General features: G+C 40.9%; 1 protein-coding gene across 4 annotated transcripts in view; it reads left to right on the top strand.

Annotated features, from left to right (window-relative positions):
• Window positions 1-24,287, top strand: part of TMEM163 (transmembrane protein 163) — a 277,826-nt gene that overhangs the window by 43,016 nt on the left and 210,523 nt on the right. For all 4 annotated transcript variants that reach the window (XM_045033711.1, XM_023259273.2, XM_045033710.1 and 1 more), the window contains exon 2: window positions 709-828. In XM_045033711.1, coding sequence (XP_044889646.1) covers window positions 709-828 — 120 coding nt within the window. The remainder of the gene's footprint in view (window positions 1-708; window positions 829-24,287) is intronic.

Here is a 24,287-nt window from a genome sequence, read left to right as displayed (position 1 = left end):
TTTCTTACACATGGCCTGCCCAGAAAGTGACCTCCAGTTTTAGCTTTCTTTAATAATCTGAGAGTTGTTTGACATAGCTTTGGTACAAAGCGATGCATACTATAGAGCAGAAAGAGAAGGGAAGAAAACATGGCCTATAATGTAGGCCTGATGACCGTTGTTGGTTGTGATCAAAGAGAAATCCTCCTTCTCTTCCTGTTAATTGTTGAAGGGAGCAATGAAGGTATTTGGGGTTCGTGACTCTTTGGGAAAAGTTTCTTTGACTGAGTTGGGGCGGTGCTGGTGGATCAATGCAAATCAATGCCTACAGCTGAGGAGCCTGAATGCCCAGTTGAATGTGGACTAATTGTGCTGTTTTCTTAACTGAAGGGCCTTGTTAGGGCAACACTTACATAGCTGAGTTAATATGAGGGCAGGGATGACCGATATGGTGAGTGGGTCTGTGGGCTCCTTCTAAAGTGTACAAGTGCTGTCACACTGCAAGAATCCATGTCCCGTATTGCTAGAGCCTATGATTTTTCAAGAGATGCCAGAGAGCCTGATTTCCATGTGAACTCTCCTAATTGTTAAAACACAGCGTGGGCCAAACAAAACACATCTTGGCCCACAGGCTGTCAGTTTGCAATCCTTGGATAAGAAAGTGTAGCTCTGGCTGTGGGTTTCTTAATAAGGAAATGTCTAACTTCCTTTTCTCCTTGTTTTTGTCAGGCTTACTAGAAAGCAGCACTCGACTCAAACCTCACGAAGCCCAGAACTACCGAAAGAAGGCGTTGTGGGTCTCCTGGTTCTCCATTATTGTCACCCTGGCCCTGGCGGTGGCTGCCTTTAGTAAGTAGCCCGAGTCCTGCTGATCGATCCGTGCTGCTGTTGTGTGTTTTATTCTCTGACTCCTGTGGGATGTGCTTTTGCTTTTAGTTGACTATTATTGACGAGTAAATTTTTGTAGATGGTAAGAGAGTCAGGGTACTTATAAATTAGTAAAATGGCTTCTCTGCGGAGGGAAGAGGTGGTTAAGAAGAAATGGAGAGGGACACTGGGAGCCTTGGCTCTCATCAGTATGCCGGTTTGTGGCAGTGAATTCTGGCTGCCAGCTTGAATAGGGAAAATACTCTCTTGGTGGATGCCTTCAGCTTGGGCTGACATGTGACAAATCTATATCCTTGAGATTTGTATTTTGAGCCTAACGCAACCAGATGAGTACAATATTACAGTACATCCTCTCTCTGCCCCTTATATCTGTGTAAGGTTTGGATGAAAATCATGTGCACATTTTAATGAAAGAGAAATGGGAGGTCCTTTGTCAAGTTTTCACTGGCAATGCAAACAAAAACATTTATTACAATCAAGAAAAACTAAGATAATTGAACACTTTCTGCTTATGGATAATCTAGTTTCTGTCTGTGGATAATCCTGTTTGGGTGTTAGGAAGCCCTCTGATGTGCATTTTCTCAGCTAACATTTGCAGCCTGAAGAAATGTGCATGTGCTATTAATTCTTATTAATTGTGCAGTGGTTTATAAGCTTAAGCAATGACATTAAGCTTCATCTCAACCTTGGTAGAAACCACCATGTTTTTTAATGCTGGGGTGAGAGGAATGTACTTTGTGCATTTTGTGATTAATTCATTACCTTAACAGGAAGATCTATATTCTTAGTGATAAGTGTCATGCAAGATGTCTCATGTGACATTCCTCAGTGGGAGAAGAAAGGGCTGTGTCTGCTGGAAGGGCTGTGTCTGCTCTGTGTTTAAAATTCTATTCTGCACAGATTGGCTGCTGGAAGTTGGTGTTGGCTCCCAGGAGGCAATATTAGAATTTGACCAAATGCTCCCTGCAAAACTAGGCATATATTACTTGACGCAATTTATATTGGAAACACTGTACCTTATCTTGGCTCTAGAAAAAGCCAAACATTTAGAAGCAGAGGGTAATGCATTTCAGAGTATAAACATTTACAGTGAGCCAGAAATCTAATCAAGAGAAATTCTGATTCCTGAAAATAGCTCTTCCTTCCTTCCTCTTGCCTCCTTTTTTTTTTTTTTTTTTTTTTTTTTTTTAAATGCTAAAGCAAGAATAACAAGTCCCTTTGAGGTCCCTAGAGGGTAATTTGGTTGTGGTGGCTGGTGGTGGGTTCTGGATCCACACCATCATTTACATATGTAAAGAAAGAGATGGTAGGAGGGGTGGTGATTTCCCAATAGAATAATAGTTATTCAGACTTGTCCATGTGCCTAATAGAGCTGTTTTGATTTTATCATATGGGTGTTTGAATGAGGACGTGACTGTGAAGAAATACTGAACAAGCCTTTCCTTTGGGAGAATAATACTACATTTGATGTCCTTAATCTCATAACCAGGAAAAACTATGAGGAAATTCTGGTTTCATATGTCATGCCTGATCAGTTGGGTTATCTTGAAAATTTTGTTCCATTTCCTTGAATAGGAAGAGACTGTTGCATAATGCATATGGAATTAGAATGTTGCTTTTGAAAAGGGTTTTCTTTTTCTTCTAAAACGATTTTAACTCTTTAGCAAGTATTTCATTTAAATCCTCTAAATTCTTGCCTATAAAATGTTGGCATTGGCCTATCATATCATGATCTGTGTTAATTTCTGTAATACATTCAGTTTATTCCCAAGTTGGTTTCAAGTTAAATGAAAAAATGTAGGAGTTCTATTTTTCCCCACTTTAACTATGAAGAGTAGTTTTATTGTGTGTGTGTGTGCGTGCGCACGCACGAGTGCGTTTATATTTCATATTTTATTTTTATTTATTTATTTATCTTTCTTAACATTTATTTATTATTAAGAGAAAGATACAGACAAAGCATGAGCATGGGAGGGGCAGAGAGAGGAGGAGACACAGAATCTGAAGCAGGCTCCAGGCTCTGAGCTGTCAGCACAGATCTGGACGCAGGGCTCGAACCCACAAACCGCGAGATCATGACCTGAGCCGAAGTCGGACACCCAACCAACTGAGCCACCCACGAGCCCCTATAGTTCATATTTTAAAGCTTTGTTCTCCTCTCTGGTTGTATTGTTTAGGGTTGTTCCTTTTACCCTTTAGGTTCCTAAATGTATTTGTAATATTAAATATTTAAAACACTTTTTAAAGCAACATTTACATGTTGGTAGACTTAAAAAAATTTTATTTATTTATTTATTTCTTTATTTTTTGAGAGCACACAAGAGAGAGTGCATTCACGTGAGGAGAGGGGCAGAAAGAGGGAGACACAGAATCTGAAGCAGGATTATTTATTTATTTTGAGAGCACACAAGCAGGTGAAGGGCTGAGAAGGAGAGACAGAGAAGCCCAAGCAGGCTCTGCACTGTTAGCTGGGAGCCTGTTGCAGGGCTTGAACTCTCAAACCGTGAGATCCTGACCTGAGTCGAAGTCGGACACCCAACTGACTGAGCCCTCCAGGTGCCCTATTATATTAAAAAAAAAAATTGTCACAAGAACGCTGATCCCCTCCCCACTCTTATTTTCCAAGGAGGCTTTTGACAGAGATGTGGGATGAAATGGGGTAGGTTAGCTTGGTGAACTCCTGCGTTATCCAACGAAATGGTTAGGTTGGACCAGTTAGTCTTTATTTTTATTTATTTATTTAATTATTTTTTTAATGTTTATTTATTTTTGAGAGTGAGACAGAGTGTAAGCTGGGGAGGAGCAGAGAGAGAGGGAGACACATAATCCCAAGCAGGCTCCAGGCTCTGAACTGTAGGCACAGAGCCCGATATGGGGCTCGAACTCACTCACTGCGAGATCATGACCTGAGTTGAAGTCAGATGTTTAACCAACTGAGCCACCCAAGTGCCCCTATTGAACAGTTACGCTTTTTAAAGAGAATTGCTGTTGAATAACTAACTACCTGTGATGCTTTGAGATGGCAGAGAAGTCTTTGCATTTGTGTGTGTGTGTGTGTGTGTGTGTGTGTGTGTGTGTGATGTTTGTTGACAGGGGCTGATAATCATGGCAATGAGAAGAAGGCTAGTAATCATTATGTCTTGCCACTCTGGGAGAAGGAGGAGCATCCATCCTTGTATGGAATCAGTACGCAAGATTGTTGAATGAATGACCTGAGAGAGATTAAAAAAAAAAACAAACCACTTTTCTTTCTTTCTTGTTTTTAATTAAAATTTTTTTTTTTTTAAATTCATTTTTGAGACACAGAGACAAAGCATGAGCTGGGGAGGCAGAGAGAGAGGGAGACACAGAATCCGAAGCAGGCCCCAGGCTCCGAGCTGTCAGCACAGAGCCTGACGCAGGGCCCGAACCCACGAAACATGAGATCATGACCTGAGCCGAAGTCGGACGCCCAACTGAGTGGGCCACCCAGGCGCCCCATTTTCTTTTTGTTTTTAAAATCAGGTGGAAGGAAAATATTTATTAGAAAAAGACAAATGTGATCTAAAGGTTTATTTAAATACCAGGTTTAGATCTCATTTATTTTACAAACTGTTGACACGTTTTTGGGACAGTCTGTTCCTTATCATGGCCATTCTCTTGCTAAGGGCAGTGTCTTGGAGTGGCATCTACCATAGTCACTTGGAATTCCCATCTTGATCTCCTTACCTGCCATTTTCTATTTTATCCTGGATGCTGATTTTTGCTAAGCATCTTCTAAAGAAATGCTCTTGTCTTTTTTGTGTTTGGAAGTGATGATGGATTGTGTAAGTTTTAGGGATGCTTCATTTCTCAGCCTGTTGGAAAGGTTCATATCTTTTACATAGGATGTACATTGCAAATAAAGACCCTTCACCTCCTGTTAAGCTTCCAGGTACTCAGGTATGCTGGTATGCTGTGTTTTCTCAGGTTAGTAATTCCTAAAAGACTAGCTTTGGTCAGTATTACCAAGTTATATCTGATAAATCAGTTGTGTACGTAACTATGGTTGACATTCTCACGTCTGATATAGCTTGAAAAATTAAGTGAGCTTTCAAAGTTTGTGACTTGAAAGTGTCTTGAAAAGAATGTGTGCTTTGAAAGGGATATGGATCATTTGCGATAATACTTCGTAATAAAGAGATTTTGGACCCGTTAAAAATGCCGATATAAGACCAGATGGTAATACATCTTGAATATTGCAGAAAGAGCCCTAGTTTGGTTTTAAAATTGGTTCTGTTTATAATCGGTAGGCAGCACGGAAAATGCCAATCGTGTTAGGGACAAACTGAAAAAAGTCTATTTTAATAGTAAGGCTAGAAAGAGAACAGAAGTTGTGTTTCAAAACTCAGGGTTTTGACATCATTGATGTCTTTGTCGGAATGATTTAGGAAGATGCATTCTGACTCTTTTTTGAGGTTGGAATGAGTGCAAGTTAATTTTGAGTCACTCAATACACGTTCTGTGGAGAATGAAGATATATTTGAAACATTCTCAGGGGAAAAACTTTCCTAAGATACCTAGCTCCATTAAATAAAAAAAGTACTCCAAACTAAGATCCCAGAAAAAGCTCACTCAAAAATTTAGTGAATCAATAGATTTAAGAATTAGAAAAAAATTTTTGAAAGGGATGGTTTTCTTTTTATATGTGGGGATTTAGAAAAGAATGTATCTGATTTTAGTGTGAACTCTTGTCCCTTAAAAATGATTGGATAAATGGACTTACTTCTCTTTATTTGTAAATTGTGAGGCCTCGAGTGGATTACACACGTCTTCTATAAACCCAGCAAAGCAGGTCTGAGAATTTTCTTAGTTAATCTCAATCTCTCATTTGACATATTGTGAGATGGGGAAGGCATGACACCCTCCAGTGGTTTCTGAGAGTAACATCTGAATAGTGACAGGGGCCTGCAAGGTCAGGCCTGACCTGGCCTTTGCCCCCCTTTCTCAGACACCCCAATCTTTCCTTAGGACTGGAGAGCATGTCTTTGAGGCAAGCTCATCTTCCCACCGATCTCTACGTGGTTGATCCCTCAAAGAAGCCTCACCAGGCACACAGACTGGACCCATCCCCCACAGGCAATGTGATCCATCACACTGTGTATTTTCCTCATTGCAGTTTTTCTCATTGTGCCCCACCTCCGTTAGATAATGTCATAGGTGAGGCCCAAGTCTTTTGTGCCACGTCCTGTAAACACGCACTTCACATTCTGCTTGAAGGATGATCTTTTGTGTAGCTTGTTGATCTTTTTATTGATAAAAACAGTATATGCACATGATAAAAGTTCCTGAGACCAAAGACACAGAGTGCAAATCTCTGTCCCTTCCTAAATTCTTTCTTCCCCAGATCCTGCTGCTTGTGGACGAGCTTTGTTGCCAGTGCCTCGTATCTTCTTCAAGATATTTGTGTGCGCTTATAAGCCCAGAGACACCCGGCTTGTGGTTGCTACTTACGTTAGATAGGATGTCTTATCCCTGCTGGTCTTTGAGTTAGCACGGGCCTCTTCACAGGCTGCTGTTTTCACAGTTTAGTGTGAAGTGGATTTGATGTGGAGAACCTTCAGGAACAACTTCCCAACCACCGTCTGGCTGCCACTTCTGAGGCGGGTGACGTGGTGAGGGGGATGTGGGCAGGAAGCTTGTGAGCCACATCCTGGGGGTGTTCAGTGGGATAACTTGCTCCTGTCAGTGTGCTGGGTGAATGATAACTACGGGTGCTTCTGAGAGGTGGAAGCCAGGAGGGGAGAACAGGCCGAAGTGCGGAAATGTGGTGGGGAACCTCATCCTGACAAAGCTCCCTGCCCCCAGGTTCCTCCCTCATACCCTCAGGGCCATATCGTCAAGGATTCTCTGAGGGCACTAGCTCACTGAGGGCACATGGAATATGGAGTGGCATTTTAGTCAGATCCCTTTGCCTTGCTTTCCATGAGGCCCCCGGTGGTCTTAACCCTCCCTCCTGGCTGGACTCCTCTTCTCGTCTCCCATCTTCCTGCCACTCCAGCCCACAAATGTTCTTGTAGTACCCCAAACCTTGTGTCCTGCCCTTGGCCCCAACACCATTCACCCTCAGATGCTCTTTGTTCTTGAGCCCACCCTTTGTTTCCTAGTTAAATTTTAAATTGTGATGAAAGATCACCTCTTCCAGGAAGCCTTCCCTTGCCCTCCATGCTGATTTAAATTATATTTGGTTTCTGTAGCCCATTGGACACCTGTCAGTCAGACACTTGACATAATACTTGAAACATTGAATTACTGCTCTTTGCACACTCCTCAAAGGTAGGGGCCCTGTCTTCTCCAGTCTGTATTCTTAGCCCCTGATACAGTTCGTACTCAGATATCTGGTGACCTGCACTAATTTTTGATCTCTCCCTGCTGAGGCCTCCATGGCTGCAGCAGGTTCAGGATGTATGTTTGCAGGTAAAGATCCCAGAAAAAGGAATAGTGACTTTTTCAAGTGAATGAAAATAGGGGGAAACTGCAACTTCGTAAATAGTTCGGATGTCAGAGCCCCTTGTCTCCCCCTCCTCCTCCCCCCACCTCCTCTCCCCACCCTCCGCTTCTTCTTGGATAGAAGGGTCCAGGGTTCTATGGAAAGGGCCTCCTTTGCTGCTGTTCGGAGAGTACATCTTCCCCAGATGACATACTCGTAGCTGCTGTTTCTACCTGCATGTTCTGCCCCCCTTTCTCTCTGTGTGCTGCATACAGCATTTAATTAAAAACGTGTCCAGAGTCATCAGCACAGGGGTGTCCTTGTCACACAGCCATGGCAGTGGCTCGGGAGCTGGGTGGTGAGCCCCAACTGGACTCCTCTCAATAGGCCCAGCAGGTCCTTGCCTCTCCTTGCTTGAGCCCTGGGCACAAATTTTCCCTGTGGGAAATTTGTGAGGGCTTTCCCTACTGCCTCTCAGTCACTTTTGAGTCATCTTGGTTGGCCAGTTGGAGAGGAAGGGGTTTTTCGGGTCTGTTTGTATTCCAGGGCTGTGATTTCATCCTCTGGGAGTTGTCTCTTGAAGGTGAATTTCGGTGTAGCTGCTCCTGGACAAGAGGTTATTTTCTGGTACTCTGTTCCCAGGGGTCAAAGTGTAGGCATAGTGAGATTTGGAAATGATTGATGAAGCCAGAGGAGGCACAGAACCTCTGTCCCCAGGAAAGGAACCTGTTCCTCACTTGACACCATCTTCCATACCCAACTGCCCATCCTTCTTCCCAGCTAGTGAATGTGTTCTTCCAATCCTTACTGAGTACCTGTTGGCAAAGCACAGTCCGCTGTGCCAGGTGACACAGAGGACGTTGGGAAGTGGGACAGTCCTTCAGGCCCCTGGAAAAGCTCAGGTCTCTTGGGAAGATGAGTCCTATAGTTGTCAGGGCAAATGATAGGGCAGTGGGGTAGGATAGATTAAACTGGAACCTGCTCACCCTCCTCTGTTAGACACATAGAATACTCAAGAAAAGACATCACTGATCTGTTAGAGAGGCAGGACAGTCTCCAGCCCCCAGGAGCCCTCTGCTGCCCAAAAAGGATGAGTTGAAAATCAGAGCTATTGATACAGAATATGGGATATTCCCTGGGGTGAGAATTCGTGAAGATTGCGGGGCTCAGTAGGAGGGGCTTGGGTTATGATGTCCATACAGGGCTGGAACGTAGTGGCAGAAGTTTTTTTGGGATGCTTTAACAAAGCATTACACACAAAGAGGCTTATACAACAGGCATTTATTTTTTTTCAGTGCTGGAGGCTGGAGTCCACGATGAGGGTGTCGGCACTGTTGGTTTCTCCTAGGGCTTCTCCCCTTGGCTTGTAGAGGGTGCTCTCCCCACTGTGTCTTCACCTGATCTTCCCTTTGTGTGTATCTATGTCCTAATTTCCTGTTCATAAAAGGACATTGTTGGATTAGGGCTCACCCTGGTGACCTCATTTTAACTTCATTCACTCTTTAATGGCCCCATATCTAAACACAGTCACATTCTGAGGTATTGGGGGTTAGGTCTTCAACATATGAAATTGGTGGGGGGTTGGGGGGAGCCACAATTCAGTCCATAACAATGGCCTTGGCCAGCACCAGACAGGTGGAAGAAACTAAGTTCTCAGAATAAAGTAAGTACACTAGAGGACTTGACCTTCAGTAAAAGGGTGGACCACAATAAACCTATCCACCACCAAGACAATGAGGAAGGTTGTCTGTCGCAGCATAGCTCTGTGTGGAGTGAGGGTAGGGGAGCCTTCCACTAGAATTTATAACCATGAGACTGACTTCATCTATATTTGTGTTTGGAGTTTTCATAGATCAATATACTAGGAAATAGACTCTGAGAGTCTGAGATTTACTGCAGGAAGTGCATTAAATTGCCAGTGCTGGAGGGGTGGGGGGCTGGAGGAGGTTGTCAGGAATAATACATGAAAGGGAGCAAGGGCAGCAGGATTGGGCAGAGTGAGAATTTGAACTTCAGTGCTGTTGCCTTGTAGTTTTTCCCCAGAGGGACTTAGGAGCTGGGATGGCCCTGCAGTTGTCCAACTGAGCAAGAAGGCCAGACCAGTGTGGAGGGGCTGCCCCAGGGAGAGGTATAACCTTGGGAGAAGTGTAACACCGGGAGAGGCAGTTTCTTTCTGTAGAGAGTATAGGGCAGTTCAGGAGAAGGATGCAGCTATGGGCCATCAGCAGCCCTCACCTCTGGCAACCAGGAGAACTGAGTGCCCAGATCTTGAGGGAGGATCCGAGAGATACACCATGGCGTCCACTATAAGAGTTTATACTACCCACTTAGCCTAAGAACTCTCAAGCTGAGGCACAACATGGATGTGGTCTGAGGTTGGAAATGCTCTGGAGTATCTGAAAGAAGCATATGGAGAGCCTCAACTAAGGCCCAGCAGTGTCTCATGGATGAAGCTTTACCAAAGATGAACTCACAATCTAACATTGATCAGCTCCCGGGGAAAAGGTCCATAGGACTGAGAAACATTCAAGTAGCATGATTAGAACTTAAATTCGAGATAAGAGAATTACTGACAAATTCTCTCTCCCCTGTCTTCCTCTCGCCAACCATTTTACTTCTTCTAATGGATTCTTTTATTTACGTATATAGTTGATCCTTGAACAGCATGGGTTTGAACTGCATGGGTCCACTTTTATGCAGATTTTTAGAGATAAATACAGTACTGTAAATGTATTTTCTCTTCTTTATGAGTTTTTAAATAACATTTTTTCTCTAGCTTATTTTATTAGAAGATGACAATATAAAATACATATAACATACAAAATACGTGTTTTTGTTAGTGGTAAAGCTTCTGGTCCACAGTAGGCTATTGGTAGTTAAATTTGGGGGGAATCAAAAGTTATATCTGGATTTTTGACTATACGGTGGGTCAGTGCCCCAACCGCTGAGTTGTCCCAGGGTCAACTGTATATGTATAAATAACAGGCTTTGTGATTGTGTGTGTGTCTTTAGCCATTATTTGTTGACTTCTCACCATGAAAGATAATTTACTCTTATACCCTCTTCCTGGCCCCATACAAACATGCTGACTTCTGAGTTTTTATCCTTGCATAATAGCCATACTTGGCATTATTGTGACTATATAAATCCTGCTCACAGAGCCATATGGTGAAGAACGATTACTTCTTGCCTGCCCTATTTTTTATTCTCTCTGATTTTAATATCTGTTTTGTTTATTCCTGTGTTTGCTTTTCTCTGAATCTGTTTCTTATTGAAGTTGAACTCAGCATTTCTCTTCCAACCTCAACTTCCTTGTGGTATTTTCAGATGCATAGATAATTCTATCAGCCTCTTCTTGAAGAAATCCCTCAGAGCCGATTGACATTCTCGGATTCGTTCTGGTTGCCCTTTTGATTTGGTGCATAGCTGTGCCCTGGGATCCCCTCGATTCACCACCTCTTGGGGTATTCCCTTTATTTCTCTCCTCTGTTGAATTTCCTGTCTCCTGGATGCCATGTTTTTCTCTTCTCTGGTTGGTATAAACCCATTTGGAGGAAACGCAACTTCTCCTAGCTCCCTGGGAAAGTGGCATGCAGGGGACGAAGCTTTCAAGCCTGAAATGTTGTTAATATATCTTGACACTTGATTGATGGCTAAATAGAAACTTCTCATTAGGAAACAGTGTTCCTTAAGAGTTTGCAGATTTTGCTCCATTCTATTCTTTTCCTTGGTGTTGGTATTAAAGTCCTAAACTATCAAAAATCCTAATCCTTTGCATGAGACTCATTGTGGTGGGGTCTTTTTCAACCAGGTACCCCCTACTTTTGTTTTCTATTTGCTCTACTTCTGGGAAATTGACTCAACTTTATGTTCCTACCTTTCTATTGAACTTGTCATTGCTACTGTCAAGTTTTGCTTTAAATTGTCTGAGTGTTCCTTTTAAAAGTCATCCAACTCTTATTGATCTTTCTAGTCATATTTTTTTTTTTCAACGTTTATTTATTTTTGGGACAGAGAGAGACAGAGCATGAACGGGGGAGGGGCAGAGAGAGAGGGAGGCACAGAATCGGAAACAGGCTCCAGGCTTTGAGCCATCAGCCCAGAGCCCGACGCGGGGCTCGAACTCACGGACCGCGAGATCGTGACTTGGCTGAAGTCGGACGCTTAACCGACTGCGCCACCCAGGCGCCCCATTAGAAAGAATTTTTTTTTTAATTTTTTTTCAATGTTTATTTATTTTTGGGACAGAGAGAGACAAAGCATAAACCGGGGAGGGGCAGAGAGAGAGGGAGACACAGAATCGGAAACAGGCTCCAGGCTCTGAGCCATCAGCCCAGAGCCCGACGCGGGGCTCGAACTCACGGACCACGAGATCGTGACCTGGCTGAAGTCGGACGCTTAACCGACTGCGCCACCCAGGCGCCCCTGATCTTTCTAATAGATCTTATCTTTTTGAGAAACTATTAGTGATAGTTAAGAAAAAAAATCTTTTTTGTTTCTTGTCTTCTCCCAAGATTCCTGGCTCCCCCCCCCTCCCCCTTCTGCCTTGGGTTCATCATTCATGTTAGGGGAGGGATCCTGTGAGAGGTGATCTTTGATACTTTGCTCATAGTGACAGTGAGTGTTAAACTGACCAGAGCTCCAAGCTTGTGGTGGCTTTTACTGTAGAGACACAGACTGTTTCATTGGAGTTTCTGGTTTAACATTTCTAGATCTGTCCTCTTGGGTTGCACATGTTCCCCAGAGGAGGGCCTTCTGATCTGGCTGGAGTTTGAGCACCTGACTGCCTGAATTCTGGAAGCTGAGTTGAGGAGGAAGATTTTGATCTCTCAGTATTCTACTTGGAATTCTTAACTTTGCTATTTTCAGTTTGGTTTTCCCACCTTGAGCTGAGCCTGGTGTCCCTGACACCGGAGGCTGTTGTACCTCATCCAGAAGATAAACCTCCAGTCATCTGATAGCAGAGTTTGGGGTGGGGGCAGGGTATTGCCTTTTGGTGCAGAACTGGGGAAGGAATCCAGAGAACTGCTTGTCCACCAGGCCTTGTACCAAACACACTATTTTCAGTCTTGTCTTTGTTACATCTTGCTACCAGTTTTCTGTTTCCTGGTGTCCTGAGGTGTAAATTGGGTTGCCTTTTTGCTTTCGCAGGGCTGTCTTAGGAATTTGCTTTCTGGAGTCTGTTAAATAAATTACTACTTGCCCATATGTTTTCAACCTTCTAAAAATAGTTCTTGTTGCCTCCTCTATCTTCTTTTTCTAATGAGTTTTCTTAAAAAAAAAAATCCCTCTACTCTTAGTTTAGCGGGTATTTTAGAGGAAGCAAAAGTAAACGTGAGGAACTATGCTGCCACATTTCTCTGGAAATGTTAAACAGAGCAATTTGTAATGAAATATATAGTAAGTGAATCAGAAACCATTGAGACATAGTTAGTGAACCAAAATATAGTCTGAGGAACTTACCCAGAATATAGCACAAAGTGATACTTCCCTTTCATATTTTCTATTCAAGAGACATGGAAGATAGGAAAAGTTCCAATGGAAACAAGTAAGAATTCTGATAGCAAAGAAGAGAGGAAATAGAGACTAGTGTTTTTACGAGTGTCGGAGACTGTTTGGGAATTGATGGGAGGGATGGAGTACTTCTCAAACCATTGGAGGGAAAAATAAATGAGGAAACAGACTTTGTTCTGTAGACAGCTGAAGTGAAAAAAATGGCACAAAAAAAGGAAAATAAAATGTAGAAATCCACCCAAACATTTTAGTAATTAAAAAAGTATAAATGGAGGGGCCCCTGTATGGCTCATTTGGTTGAGCATCTGACTCTTGATTTTAGCTCAGGTCATGATCTCATGATCCGTGGGATTGAACCCCATGTCAGGCTTTGCACTGACAGCATGGAACCTGTTTGGGATTCTTTCTCCCTCTTTCTGCTCCTACCCCACTTGCATTCTCTTTCTTTCTCTCTCTCTCTCAAAAACAATTAAAAAAAAAAAGTATACGCAGATTAAATCCATCAGGTTAAAATAAGACATAGATTGGATTTTAAAAATCTATGGCTCTACTGTTAATAGGAGACAAATTAAAAACAGAAGGTCACAGAATGGCTTAACTAGAGGGACAGAAAAAGATCTATCTGGCAAATACCAATAAAATCAAGTTGGTGTAAAAAAAAATCAAGTTAGCATAGCTATATTAATCAGGGAAAATAGACATTATTAGGCATTAAAGGGTGTAACTATATAAACAAAAGGGTCAATCCATCGTGGAGAGAAAACATTTGTGAGTTTGTATACATCAGAAACACTCCAAGGCACCTAACTGAAAATTGGTGGAGTTACAGGTAGAAACGAACAAATCATAATCATAATGGTAGCCTTTATTGTACGTCTTCTAGTAGTCAGTAAATGAAAGATAAAAAATTAGCCAAGACATTAAAGATTTAATTTTTTATTTTGAGAGAAAGGGAAGGTGCAAGTGAGTAAGGGGCAGTGAGACAGAGAATCCCATAAGGGACGGAGAGAAACTGAGAGAAGTGGGGCTCAGCCAGGGTTCGTGCTTTTACCTGATGCGGGGCTAGTGTTCACGTGATGCACAGCTGGAGCTCACCTGATGTGGGACTTGAACTCACAAACTGTGAGATCATGACCTGAGCTGAAGTCAGATGCTTAATGACTGAACCCACCAGGCACCCGAAGATTTGACTTACATAATTGAATATTTTTCAAACATTTTTGACTGCTGTCCTTAGTGAGATAAGCATATGTGGCCTCGTATAAATGAACTTAGGTGTATATATACTACATGTCATCATATGTCAGCCTTTTTTTTTTTTTTTTTAAGTTTATTTAGTTTGAGAGAAAGACAGCACAGGCCCAGGAGGAAAAGAGAGAGGGAGGAGAAAGAGAGAATTCCAGGCAGTCTCCTCACTGTCAGCTCAGAGCCCGACTTGGGGCTCGAACCCATGAACTGTCAGATCAAAATCTGACCTGAAACCAAGAGTCCGACATTTAACACACTGAGCCACCTAGGCATCCCCCCGCTTTATTTTAAAGTTTATTTGTTTTGAGTCAGCAATAGAGAGAGAGAGAGAGAGCGCGCGAGCGAGCACATGCAGGGGAGGGGCAGAGAGAGGGAGAGAGAGAATATCCCAAGCAGGTTCCTCACTGTCTGTGCAGAGCCCGATGCAGGGCTTAAATTCACAAACTGTGAGATCATGATCTGAGCCGAAATCAGGAGTCCGACACTTAACCAACTGAGCCACTCAGGTGCCCCTATGTGTAAGCTTTTGATTATAATATGCAACATGATTTTTTGTGCAACTAGGAAATTTTTAAAAAGTGCGGCCATTGAGCTATATCATGTAATTCATTGCGTGAGTGACCTGATGACAGATATATTAAAATTAGGAAAGAAAAATGATGTGCGCTATGATCATTTCTCTTTTCCCTCATTTAAAAAAGTGCTAGTCACAACCTATTTGATTGATCTTATGCCCCACTAGTGAGTTTTAACGTTTAGTTTAAAAAGCCCTGGTCCGGGGAGCCTGGGTGGCTCAGTCGGTTAAGTGTCCGACGTCAGCTCAGGTCACGATCTCGCGGATCTCGCGGTTTGTGAGTTCAAGCCCCGCGTCGGGCTCTGTGCTGACTGCTCAGAGCCTGAGCCTGTTTCAGATTCTGTGTCTCCCTCTCTCTCTGACCCTCCCCCGTTCATGCTCTATCTCTCTCTGTCTCAAAAATAAATAAACGTTAAAAAAAAAAATTAAAAAAAAAAAAAGCCCTGGTCCAATAGGTCAATATAGAAGCATGCATTCTACAGTATGTTTTAACGTCATGTAACATGTATAAAAGGTGACCACTTCCATAGTGAGAAAGAAAGGTTCATCAAATTACTAAGATGGTTATTTTATAGATTGTATTCTCTGCCTACAATGCAATGATCATTTGAAATCAAATATAGCTAAAATACCCCTATGGATTATGATTTATGTTGGGAAATTGAACACATTTCTGAGCATTTCAAGGAGAAAAGTTTTATTAAATATTAAAAAGTACTTTGAACTTAAAGTAAGAAACTGAAATTGGTGAACAAAACTGCCTAAAACAGAGGTTAGGAAACAGAAAAACAATCATCCGCAGTAAGTGGAAAAAAGAGAAAATAATGCATTTAAAAGTACAAACTAATGAAAGAAAATTATAACAGTAGAATCCACAAAACTAAAAGCTAATCAAGAATAATAAAACATGCTGAACTCTGGTAAGATTGATCACAGAAGAATAGCAATGAATAAAAAGTAATGAGAAAAAAGAAGAATTTAGAAAATGAGACTATTGTTATATGTTTTATGTCTATAACTTTGAAAGTTGAGGTGAAATGCAGAGTGTCATAGAATAATAATCTGCCAAGATGTCTCAAGGAAAAAAATGCCCAAGTACACCTGATTTAAATTTAAACAGTTACTGTAGGCCAGTGGTTTTGCATCCCCTTCCATTCCCGTTCCATTCTGTCAATATCAGGACACATTTTTGATCATCACAACTTGGAGTAGAGATACTCCTGACATCTGGTTGGCAGAGGCTGGGGTTGCTGCTACAAATCCTATAATATACAGGACAGACCCCCATGACAAAGAATTACCTGGCCTCAAATGTAAGTAGTGCCGAGGTTGAGAAGCTGATGTAGGCTAACATGTTTTTTTTTTATTGGTGCTTTTATGAATATTCTAGCGTCGGATAATCCTAACCTCATGTACTCTGTTCCTACAGCAAAAGAAGGAAAGCTTCTATATCATTCTGAGATTAGTACTAACTTGATACCCAAACCAAAGACCATAGGGAAGAATTTATAGATCAGTATCCCTCATGAATACAGATGCAAACATCTTAAGATATTAGCAAACCGAATCTCTTCATGTTTATGTAACGAAATAATAAATAACCATCAATAGCAATGGTGTTTATTTTAGGAATGCAAGAATGGTGTAATTGAAGTATTACATCATTCACCATGATTGTAAGCGAAGAGGAAAAATATACAATTAGTAAATATACAAAATGCATTTGATAGAATTCAAGGCAAGATAAAAACTTGAAGCAAACTAAGAAGGGGGAATTGTTTGTGATAAAGAATTTCTAACCTAAAACAGCAACAATTGTTAAGTGGTAAATATTAGAAGCAGCCCCTTAAAATCTGGAATGAAGATAAGAATGCCTGCTATTACCAGTTATTCTCAACATTATTCTCGATGCCCTAGCCAGTATAGAAAAGAAGTAAAAGTATATAGAATGGAGAGGGAAGAAAAGTAACCACTACTCATGGAATTATATTCTATGTAGAAAAGCCAAGGGAGCCTGCAGACACTACTAGAAGAAATAAGAAACTTTAGCAAGGCTAGTATGGATGGATAGAAGTTTAATATACAAAAATCAGTTGTGTTCTTCTATAATGGCAACACAGAAGTAGAACTTTGAACTGTCATAAGAAACTATTAAAAAAAATTTTTTTAATGATTATTCATTTTTTGAGAGAGCATGCAAAAGTGAGTGGGGGAGGGGCAGAGAGAGCGGGAGACAGACTCTGAAGCAGGCTCCAGGCTCTGAGCTGTCAGCACAGAGCCGGACAGGAGGCTCCAAACCAAGAACTGTGAGATCATGACCTAAGTCAGAGTTGGACGCTTAACCGACTGAGACACCCCAGTGCTCCCGTCCTTTTTTTATGTTAAAATTTTCTTTTAATGTTTATTCATTTTTTGAGGTGGGGGGAGGAAGGGCAGAGGGAGAGAGGGAGACACAGACGTAAGGAACTATTTCTTAGAGTTAAAAACCAAACGGAATCTAATATATGTACAATTCCTTAGTGGAGAAAACTTGTCAGAACTTTAAAAACTAGGGCAGATTGTGATATTTTTAGGGACCAAGGAAGTTGGTTCCAATAGACCAATGAAGTCGGATAGGGAGTTCAGAAATAGTACCACACATACATGGGAATTCGATATGTGAGAGAGGCATCATTGCTCATCACACATCAGGGAGCACAGTGATGATACTGAGACAATTGATGGTGTAGAAAACCTGAAGATCTCTCCCATGGTACCCAAATATAAATTCCAGGTGGATTAAAAGACTTAACCTGAGAAGCAAGAATTTGAAACTTTTTTTTTCAATATATGAAGTTTATTGTCAAATTGGTTTCCATACAACACCCAGTGCTCATCCCAAAAGGTGCCCTCCTCAATACCCATCACCCACCCTCCCCTCCCTCCCACTCCCCATCAACCCTCAGTTTTTTCTCAGTTTTTAAGAGTCTCTTATGCTTTGGCTCTCTCTCACTCTAACCTCTTTTTTTTTTTTTTTCCTTCCCCTCCCCCATGGGTTTCTGTTAAGTTTCTCAGGATCCACCTAAGAAAACATATGGTATCTGTCTTTCTCTGTGTGGCTTATTTCACTTAGCATCACACTCTCCAGTTCCATCCACGTTGCTACAAAGGGCCATATTTCATTCTTTCTCATTGCCACGTAGTACTCCATTGTGTATATAAACCACAATTTCTTTATCCATTCATCAGTTGATGGACATTTAGGCTCTTTCCATAATTTGGCTATTGTTGAGAGTGCTGCTATAAACATTGGGGTACAAGTGCCCCTATGCATCAGTACTCCTGTATCCCTTGGGTAAATTCCTAGCAGTGCTACTGCTGGGTCATAGGGTAGGTCTATTTTTAATTTTTTGAGGAACCTCCACACTGTTTTCCAGAGCGGCTGCACCAATTTGCATTCCCACCAACAGTGCAAGAGGGTTCCCATTTCTCCACATCCTCTCCAGCATCTAGAGTCTCCTGATTTGTTCATTTTGGCCACTCTGACTGGCGTGAGGTGATATCTGAGTGTGGTTTTTATTTGTATATCCCTGATGAGGAGCGACGTTGAGCATCTTTTCATGTGCCTGTTGGCCATCTGGATGTCTTCTTTAGAGAAGTGTCTATTCATGTTTTCTGCCCATTTCTTCACTGGGTTATTTGTTTTTCGGGTAAGAATTTGAAACTTTTAGATGAAAATGGGAGAATATCCCTATGACCTGGACATAAAGATTTTTAGAATTTAAGACACAGAAAGCACAAACATCAACAAATTTAACTATAGCCAAAATAAACAAACAAACAAACTGTAGCAAGTTTATGCAAATTTAACACAGTGGTAGATTTCACATCAGGAAATAGACATCCATAAAGTAAACGTCATTCAGTTTAACTGCAAGCAGACTAAGAACACTGGGCATGAGAAAAACCACATAAAACAAAAGATGACCTTCTGACTGGGGGAAGATATTTATAAACATGTAACTTTCATATGTGTTTCATTAGGTGTGTGGACTATTGATAGCACTTTTGTTTGAAACAGCAAAAAACTGGGAGGGAGACAGATGTCACTTAACAGGGCATTTGATAAATAAACTGCAGTGTCTTAGTGTCTTCATATAGTGTCTTAATCTAGTTGGTCTACATATAAAGTTTTCTGCTTTATCAGACCCAATGTACCCTTTTTATAACTAATATTTTATGCCCATTTTTCTATCTTATAATTCTTTAAAAAATTTTTTTAATGTTTTTTTTTGAGAGAGAGAGAGAGAGGGAGGCAGAGTGTGAGCGGGAGAGGGGCAGAGAGGGGGACACAGAATCTGAAGCAGGCTCCAGGCTCTGAGCTGTCAGCACAGAGCCTGACGCAGGGCTCGAACCCGTGAACCGTGAGATCATGACCTGAGCCGAAGTGAGATGCTTAACTGATTGAGCCACCCAGGCACCCACTTCTAATTAATTCTTATCAATACGTACCCTTTATAAAAGTAGGTATTCTATCCTAAATGCAATATAGTAGAGACATCAAAGGAAGGTAGTTGTGAAGAAAATCGTGTATTTTTGAATCTATAAATATTTGTTTTGATGTTAATAGATACCACCAAGTATGTAGTTGCTTACATGTGCATATAATGAGAAAGTTGGACTCTAAGAGAAGAAAAGACTCATGTATATTGTGACCTTTTTTTTGTGTGTATGACATTTGAAATAAGGGCTAAATAGGTGTACTGGTTATACATGTGTAGTATCATCATGAATGTGGCTGCTGTGAGAACAGATTGATACAAGTTTTTTGTATTATGTGTTGAGTACCTGGAATGAAGTTGCCATTGGTGACATTGGTCAATTGGTTCATCACTCTCTCTAAAGGCCTGAGTAAAACCAAATACACTCTGCTCTTGACTTACACTCCAGTTACTTACCTGGATAGAATCAGTGTACGCTGATGAGCAAACTCTCCCTATACAAACTCTCCTAAATAGAGTTGAGTTCTAGACTTCGATATTTTTTCACCTAAATGTGTATCTTGTGGGTTTTCTGAAAGCCTGTGGGACTAGAGAAAATTCCTCATAGTGGAGGACTCTTGAATATTTTAGGATACTAAGATCCCTGGCTCCCACCCACCTGCTAAATACAGTGATCACCCCAGTCCAGTGACAGTCCTACAGATTTCCAACATGCCCCTTAGGCCGCAGCACTGTCCTATTGAGAACTGCTGAACTAGAATCTCTAACTCAGGGTGTGGGTGTGGGTGGGGGATCTGAAAGACAATGTTGAGGGATAAAAAAATTGTAAGACTCAATCAATTATGTAATCTTAATGAACACAACATACTGCTTGTGGATACATAAGTAGAGAATAACATCCATCATAGGAATGATAAGCTAAACTCAGGATGGTGAATGTCTTGGGGTGGGCAAGACAAGGGAGCAAGGAAGGATATGCAGAAGGCTACAACCATAGCTGTGATGTCTGTAAAAAAAACAAAAAACAAATGAACAAACCTCCAGCCACTTCTGGAACAAATGTATAAAGTGTTAGTATTTGTCACAACTGGGTGGAGAATATGCTCGTGTTGGTTCTCATCTTTTTTATATCATTATATGCTGAAAACACCTTACAGAATAATCTGGAGACAACAAAGCAGAAGAATGAGTAAGACAAAGGTCAAAAGGTCAAATAAATGGTTACCATGTATCTAAAGCTTTATGGGATTCCTTTTGTTCTCCCCACCCCAACAGTTTTGGCTGCTGTCTGTTAATTCCTTGCTATGAATCTGTAACCTTTTCTCACACACCCCTGTTTCCCACAGCATTTAATTTGAAATAATAACCTTTTACTCACAGTCTGTATCCATAAGGCTATCAGTGAACCTATTCTTTTCATGTACTCTTTCCAGTGCTTTCCCCTCCTTTAAAACAGTGTATAGCATCTATGTTGTCAGCTCATACAGATCTTATGTACTCTACTGTTTTCCTTATAACCATCATTTAGTTTTAGTTCTATGGGTTAACATATTTTTAATAGTCACTGCCTTTCTTATACTGATGCTTCATTTCAGCTCTTTATCCCCTGGATTCCTCAGGGAGAATTCATGGGAACAATATTTCTTGAGCTCTTGCATGTTTATAATATTTTTTTTTCTGTGGCATTTATATTGAAAGGATATGTTGGTAATGTAAAATGCTTGGTTCACATTTTCTCCCCTAAATATCTTAGGTATAATACACCGTTGCCTTGTGCTGTAAAGCATTGCTATCAATGTTTGCTGACAGTCTGATCTTTTTTCTCTTAAAAGTGACTTGATCTTTTTCTTGGATGCCCAAATAATTACCTTTTTTCTTTTCTTCTTCTGTTTTTAATGTCTGAGAGTTTTACCAAACTGTGTCTTGGTGATGACTATTTCTCTGACTTTTCCTAAGTATAGCGTGTAGTTGCTTGTCTTTCTGTTTCGGAAAAGTTTTATTGCTTGCTTTATGATTTTTAGAATTAGTTTGGTTCTATTGCTTTTGGTTTTACATCTTAGGAATTTCTGGTATATGTATGTTGGATCTTCCTTATCTGTCATCTATATCTGTTCATTTCCCTCAATCTTTCATTTCTTTTTGAGTGTAAAGATTTTTCTCCTTTCTATCTTGAGCTCTTTAAAAGTAGTACTGTTCTTACTTCTCTGTTTTTTCTAGTGTTCTGTTTATTGCTGAAATGGGTTTTAAGCCTTTCTGAGTTCTTGTATCTTTTTTCCCCACACGTGCTTTATTTCTCTAATCACACGTATCTGAAATTTAAATTCAGATTTGTGTGTACATTTCCATCCATGTATCATTTTCATTTCTTTTTGCTTGTTTTAAGAAACTATGAGTTTGCATCAGTGTTGTAAGCATGTTTTTTCTTGGTGTGTGCTAATCACATATCGGGACATTTTCCTGCTTTTGTATTTATTTGTATAATATCTGAGTTTGAAACTTCTTCTGTTAGTCCTATTAAGGAGAAATGAGTCTTGTACTTTTACAAGAAGAGTTAAGTCTGGAGAACTTTCTGAGCATCATGGCCCTAGAACTCTTCTCTTTCCTTTTTTCACAGCGTAATGAAAAAATATGGCGTCCGCTGTTGGTTCTGCCTTATGTTCGTTGATTTTGCTCCTTTTCTTCATTTTCCATTATGATTCAGCTTTCCTTTGCTCTTGTTGTCTCTGGCCTATTCAATTTGGATTCTACTTGTAGTAATTTCTTCTCAGTGAGGGGATTTGTTCCAAAAGGGAGCTTTGACTTGTTAATTCAGAGCGTGCAGACAGCGTCTGCACCATCGGACTTTGCTGTTGTTTCTATGGACTTCACTACAAATTGGAGCTTGTAAAATTTTCATTCATCTTTGGCTACCTTTCTTAGATTGACCTATTCATTCCAGTAATTATCTATTGATTTGGGGGTTCTTTCCTTCCTCTGCTGCTTTTTGATCATTGCCGATAGTATATAGGTCAGTGTTCATATTTTATGTTTTGTGGCAAGCCTTTCACCTAAATGTTATAGATTTTTGAGGTTTTTGTTTTGCTTTGTTTTAAAGTAGGCTTCACCCCCAGCATGGAGCCTGAGAGAAAGGCTTCTTCCCCCTTCCTCATGACCCTGAGATCAAGACGTAAGCTGAGATCAAGAGTTGGTGGGTTAACTGACTGAGCCACCTAGGTACCCCGAGGTTTTGGTTTTTCTATCCTAGTTTCTCTAATGTTTTTAGCGGGGTACTTGGGGAGATTTAAAAAAACCATTCACCACCATTTCTATCTTTACAGAAAATCTTGGGTTTTGTCTTTCCTACATAGGTACCTTTTCCAGGATGACTTTATTTATCCAGGGAGTTTCCTGGCATTCCTGTTAACTGCAATTAGAAACACTGTAGCATTTTTAGATGACAAGTGAACTTGGTTTATCAGTGGTGAAGTACGTTTTCAAAACGGAGACTTCTTGCTATTTTTTTTTTTTTTTTGAAAAAGAGTATGTACATATGTAGTCATTGTGTGACAGTTTGGATCTGATGCCAGGTTGTTAATTAGTGCAAATGAGGAGATATGGTATCAGAACTGAACAGATGTTTATCGTGGAGCTATTGATGTACCAGTCTCTTGAAAGCAGAAGCTTAGACTTTACATGACCCATAAAGAGAGCAATCTTAGGGAATGATTTTTAAATGACAAGAGGTGGCTATATTTTGTTCTGAGCAAGGAGAGGTGCAATTTATCTCTGGTGAAAATAAGAATAAGTTCTTAGTTGTAAATAAATCTCATTACCTTTATTTTTTTTATTTTTTTTAAAGTTTACTTATTTATTTTGAGAAAGGGTGCAAGTCCTGGAGGGGCAGAGAGAGAGGGAGAGAATCACAAGCAGGCTCTGCACTGCTAGTGCAGAGCCCAATGGGGGGTCGAACCCACGAACCGTGAGATCACAACCTGAGTTGAATGAAGTTGGATGGTCAACTGACTGAGCCACCCAGGCTCCCCAATCTCATTACCTTTAAATGGCAAAGTCACCATGCTAATGGCATTTGTCCTCCAGTTGTCCAATGCTGTGATTGCCATAGGGCAGTGGGAAAATTGCTTCTTTCCAGATACCAGCATGTCTAAATCGTCATCACTGAGATTCCCAACTCTGTTCAGGTAAATTCTAAGAGTCCTTGAATACTTCTTTGGTTTGGATACTTCTAGTCATGCAAATTCTAGTAATTTCCTGAGACGCAGTTTATGTTATCCAGTCCTAAGTTAGAATATTTTTTAATTGTCAGCAGAAGAACTGCTTCTTAGTAATTATTTATTTTTTTTAGCTAACACTTACCAAGCACATGCATGTCAGGCACCGTGCTAAGTGCTTTATGTGTGTGGTTATACTTAATTCTCTCAGTGCTCTGAGATAGCATTTTCGTCTCCACTTTGTGGATGGAAACTTTAAGGCTCAGCAGAGTCATGGAACTCTGTGGAGGTCCCATAGCTAGTAAGAGGTAGAGACTGGATCCACATCTTGATCTACCTGACAGTCTGTGCTCTGAACCACAGGATGGTTCTCACTTTCCATGAGGCAGATCTTGGGTTTGTGCTTACCCTTCCCTCTTGTCACCTCTTCTAAAACCTCAGCATCTCGGATTCTTCAGTTTTTTCCATGTGAGATGGTTTTTGGAGACTACCCTCTTGGCCAACACTGTCTGGACCTAGAGGTGTCCTGTTTAAAGTGATCCTCAGAGGTGAATACTGTCCTGTGTTATGTCCTCAACATGGAATGTTTTATCAGCCATTACCTCTGAAGTGCAGAAGTCACACAAAGTCACATGAACATGGGGAAAGTTGGCATTTGTTTTAGACGCCTCATGCTGGAGGCTCTGGTTCAATTTTTGTCACCTAAACTGTTGGAGTTAAAATTTATTTTTTAATTTTTAATTTTTTTTTTTTTTACATTTTGTTCTTCAGGCAGGGTTCATACCAATAACTGCTGATGCTCATGGTTTTTTTGATGATTTGAGAAAAATAGCTGGTTTTGGTGGCAATGATGAGGGTGAGGCCAAGCCAGGGCAGGGGGTGGCTTCAGTTGTTGATACTGAGTTGAGGTCCTGCTGGTACTTGGAGAAGAAACATCTGGTGGCCAT

The sequence above is a fragment of the Felis catus genome, chromosome C1 (assembly GCF_018350175.1).
Source record: "Felis catus isolate Fca126 chromosome C1, F.catus_Fca126_mat1.0, whole genome shotgun sequence".
In the NCBI taxonomy this organism is placed as follows: domain Eukaryota; kingdom Metazoa; phylum Chordata; class Mammalia; order Carnivora; family Felidae; genus Felis; species Felis catus.
Note: the sequence above shows the minus strand (reverse complement) of the source record. Positions and strands in the feature narration are given on the sequence as shown.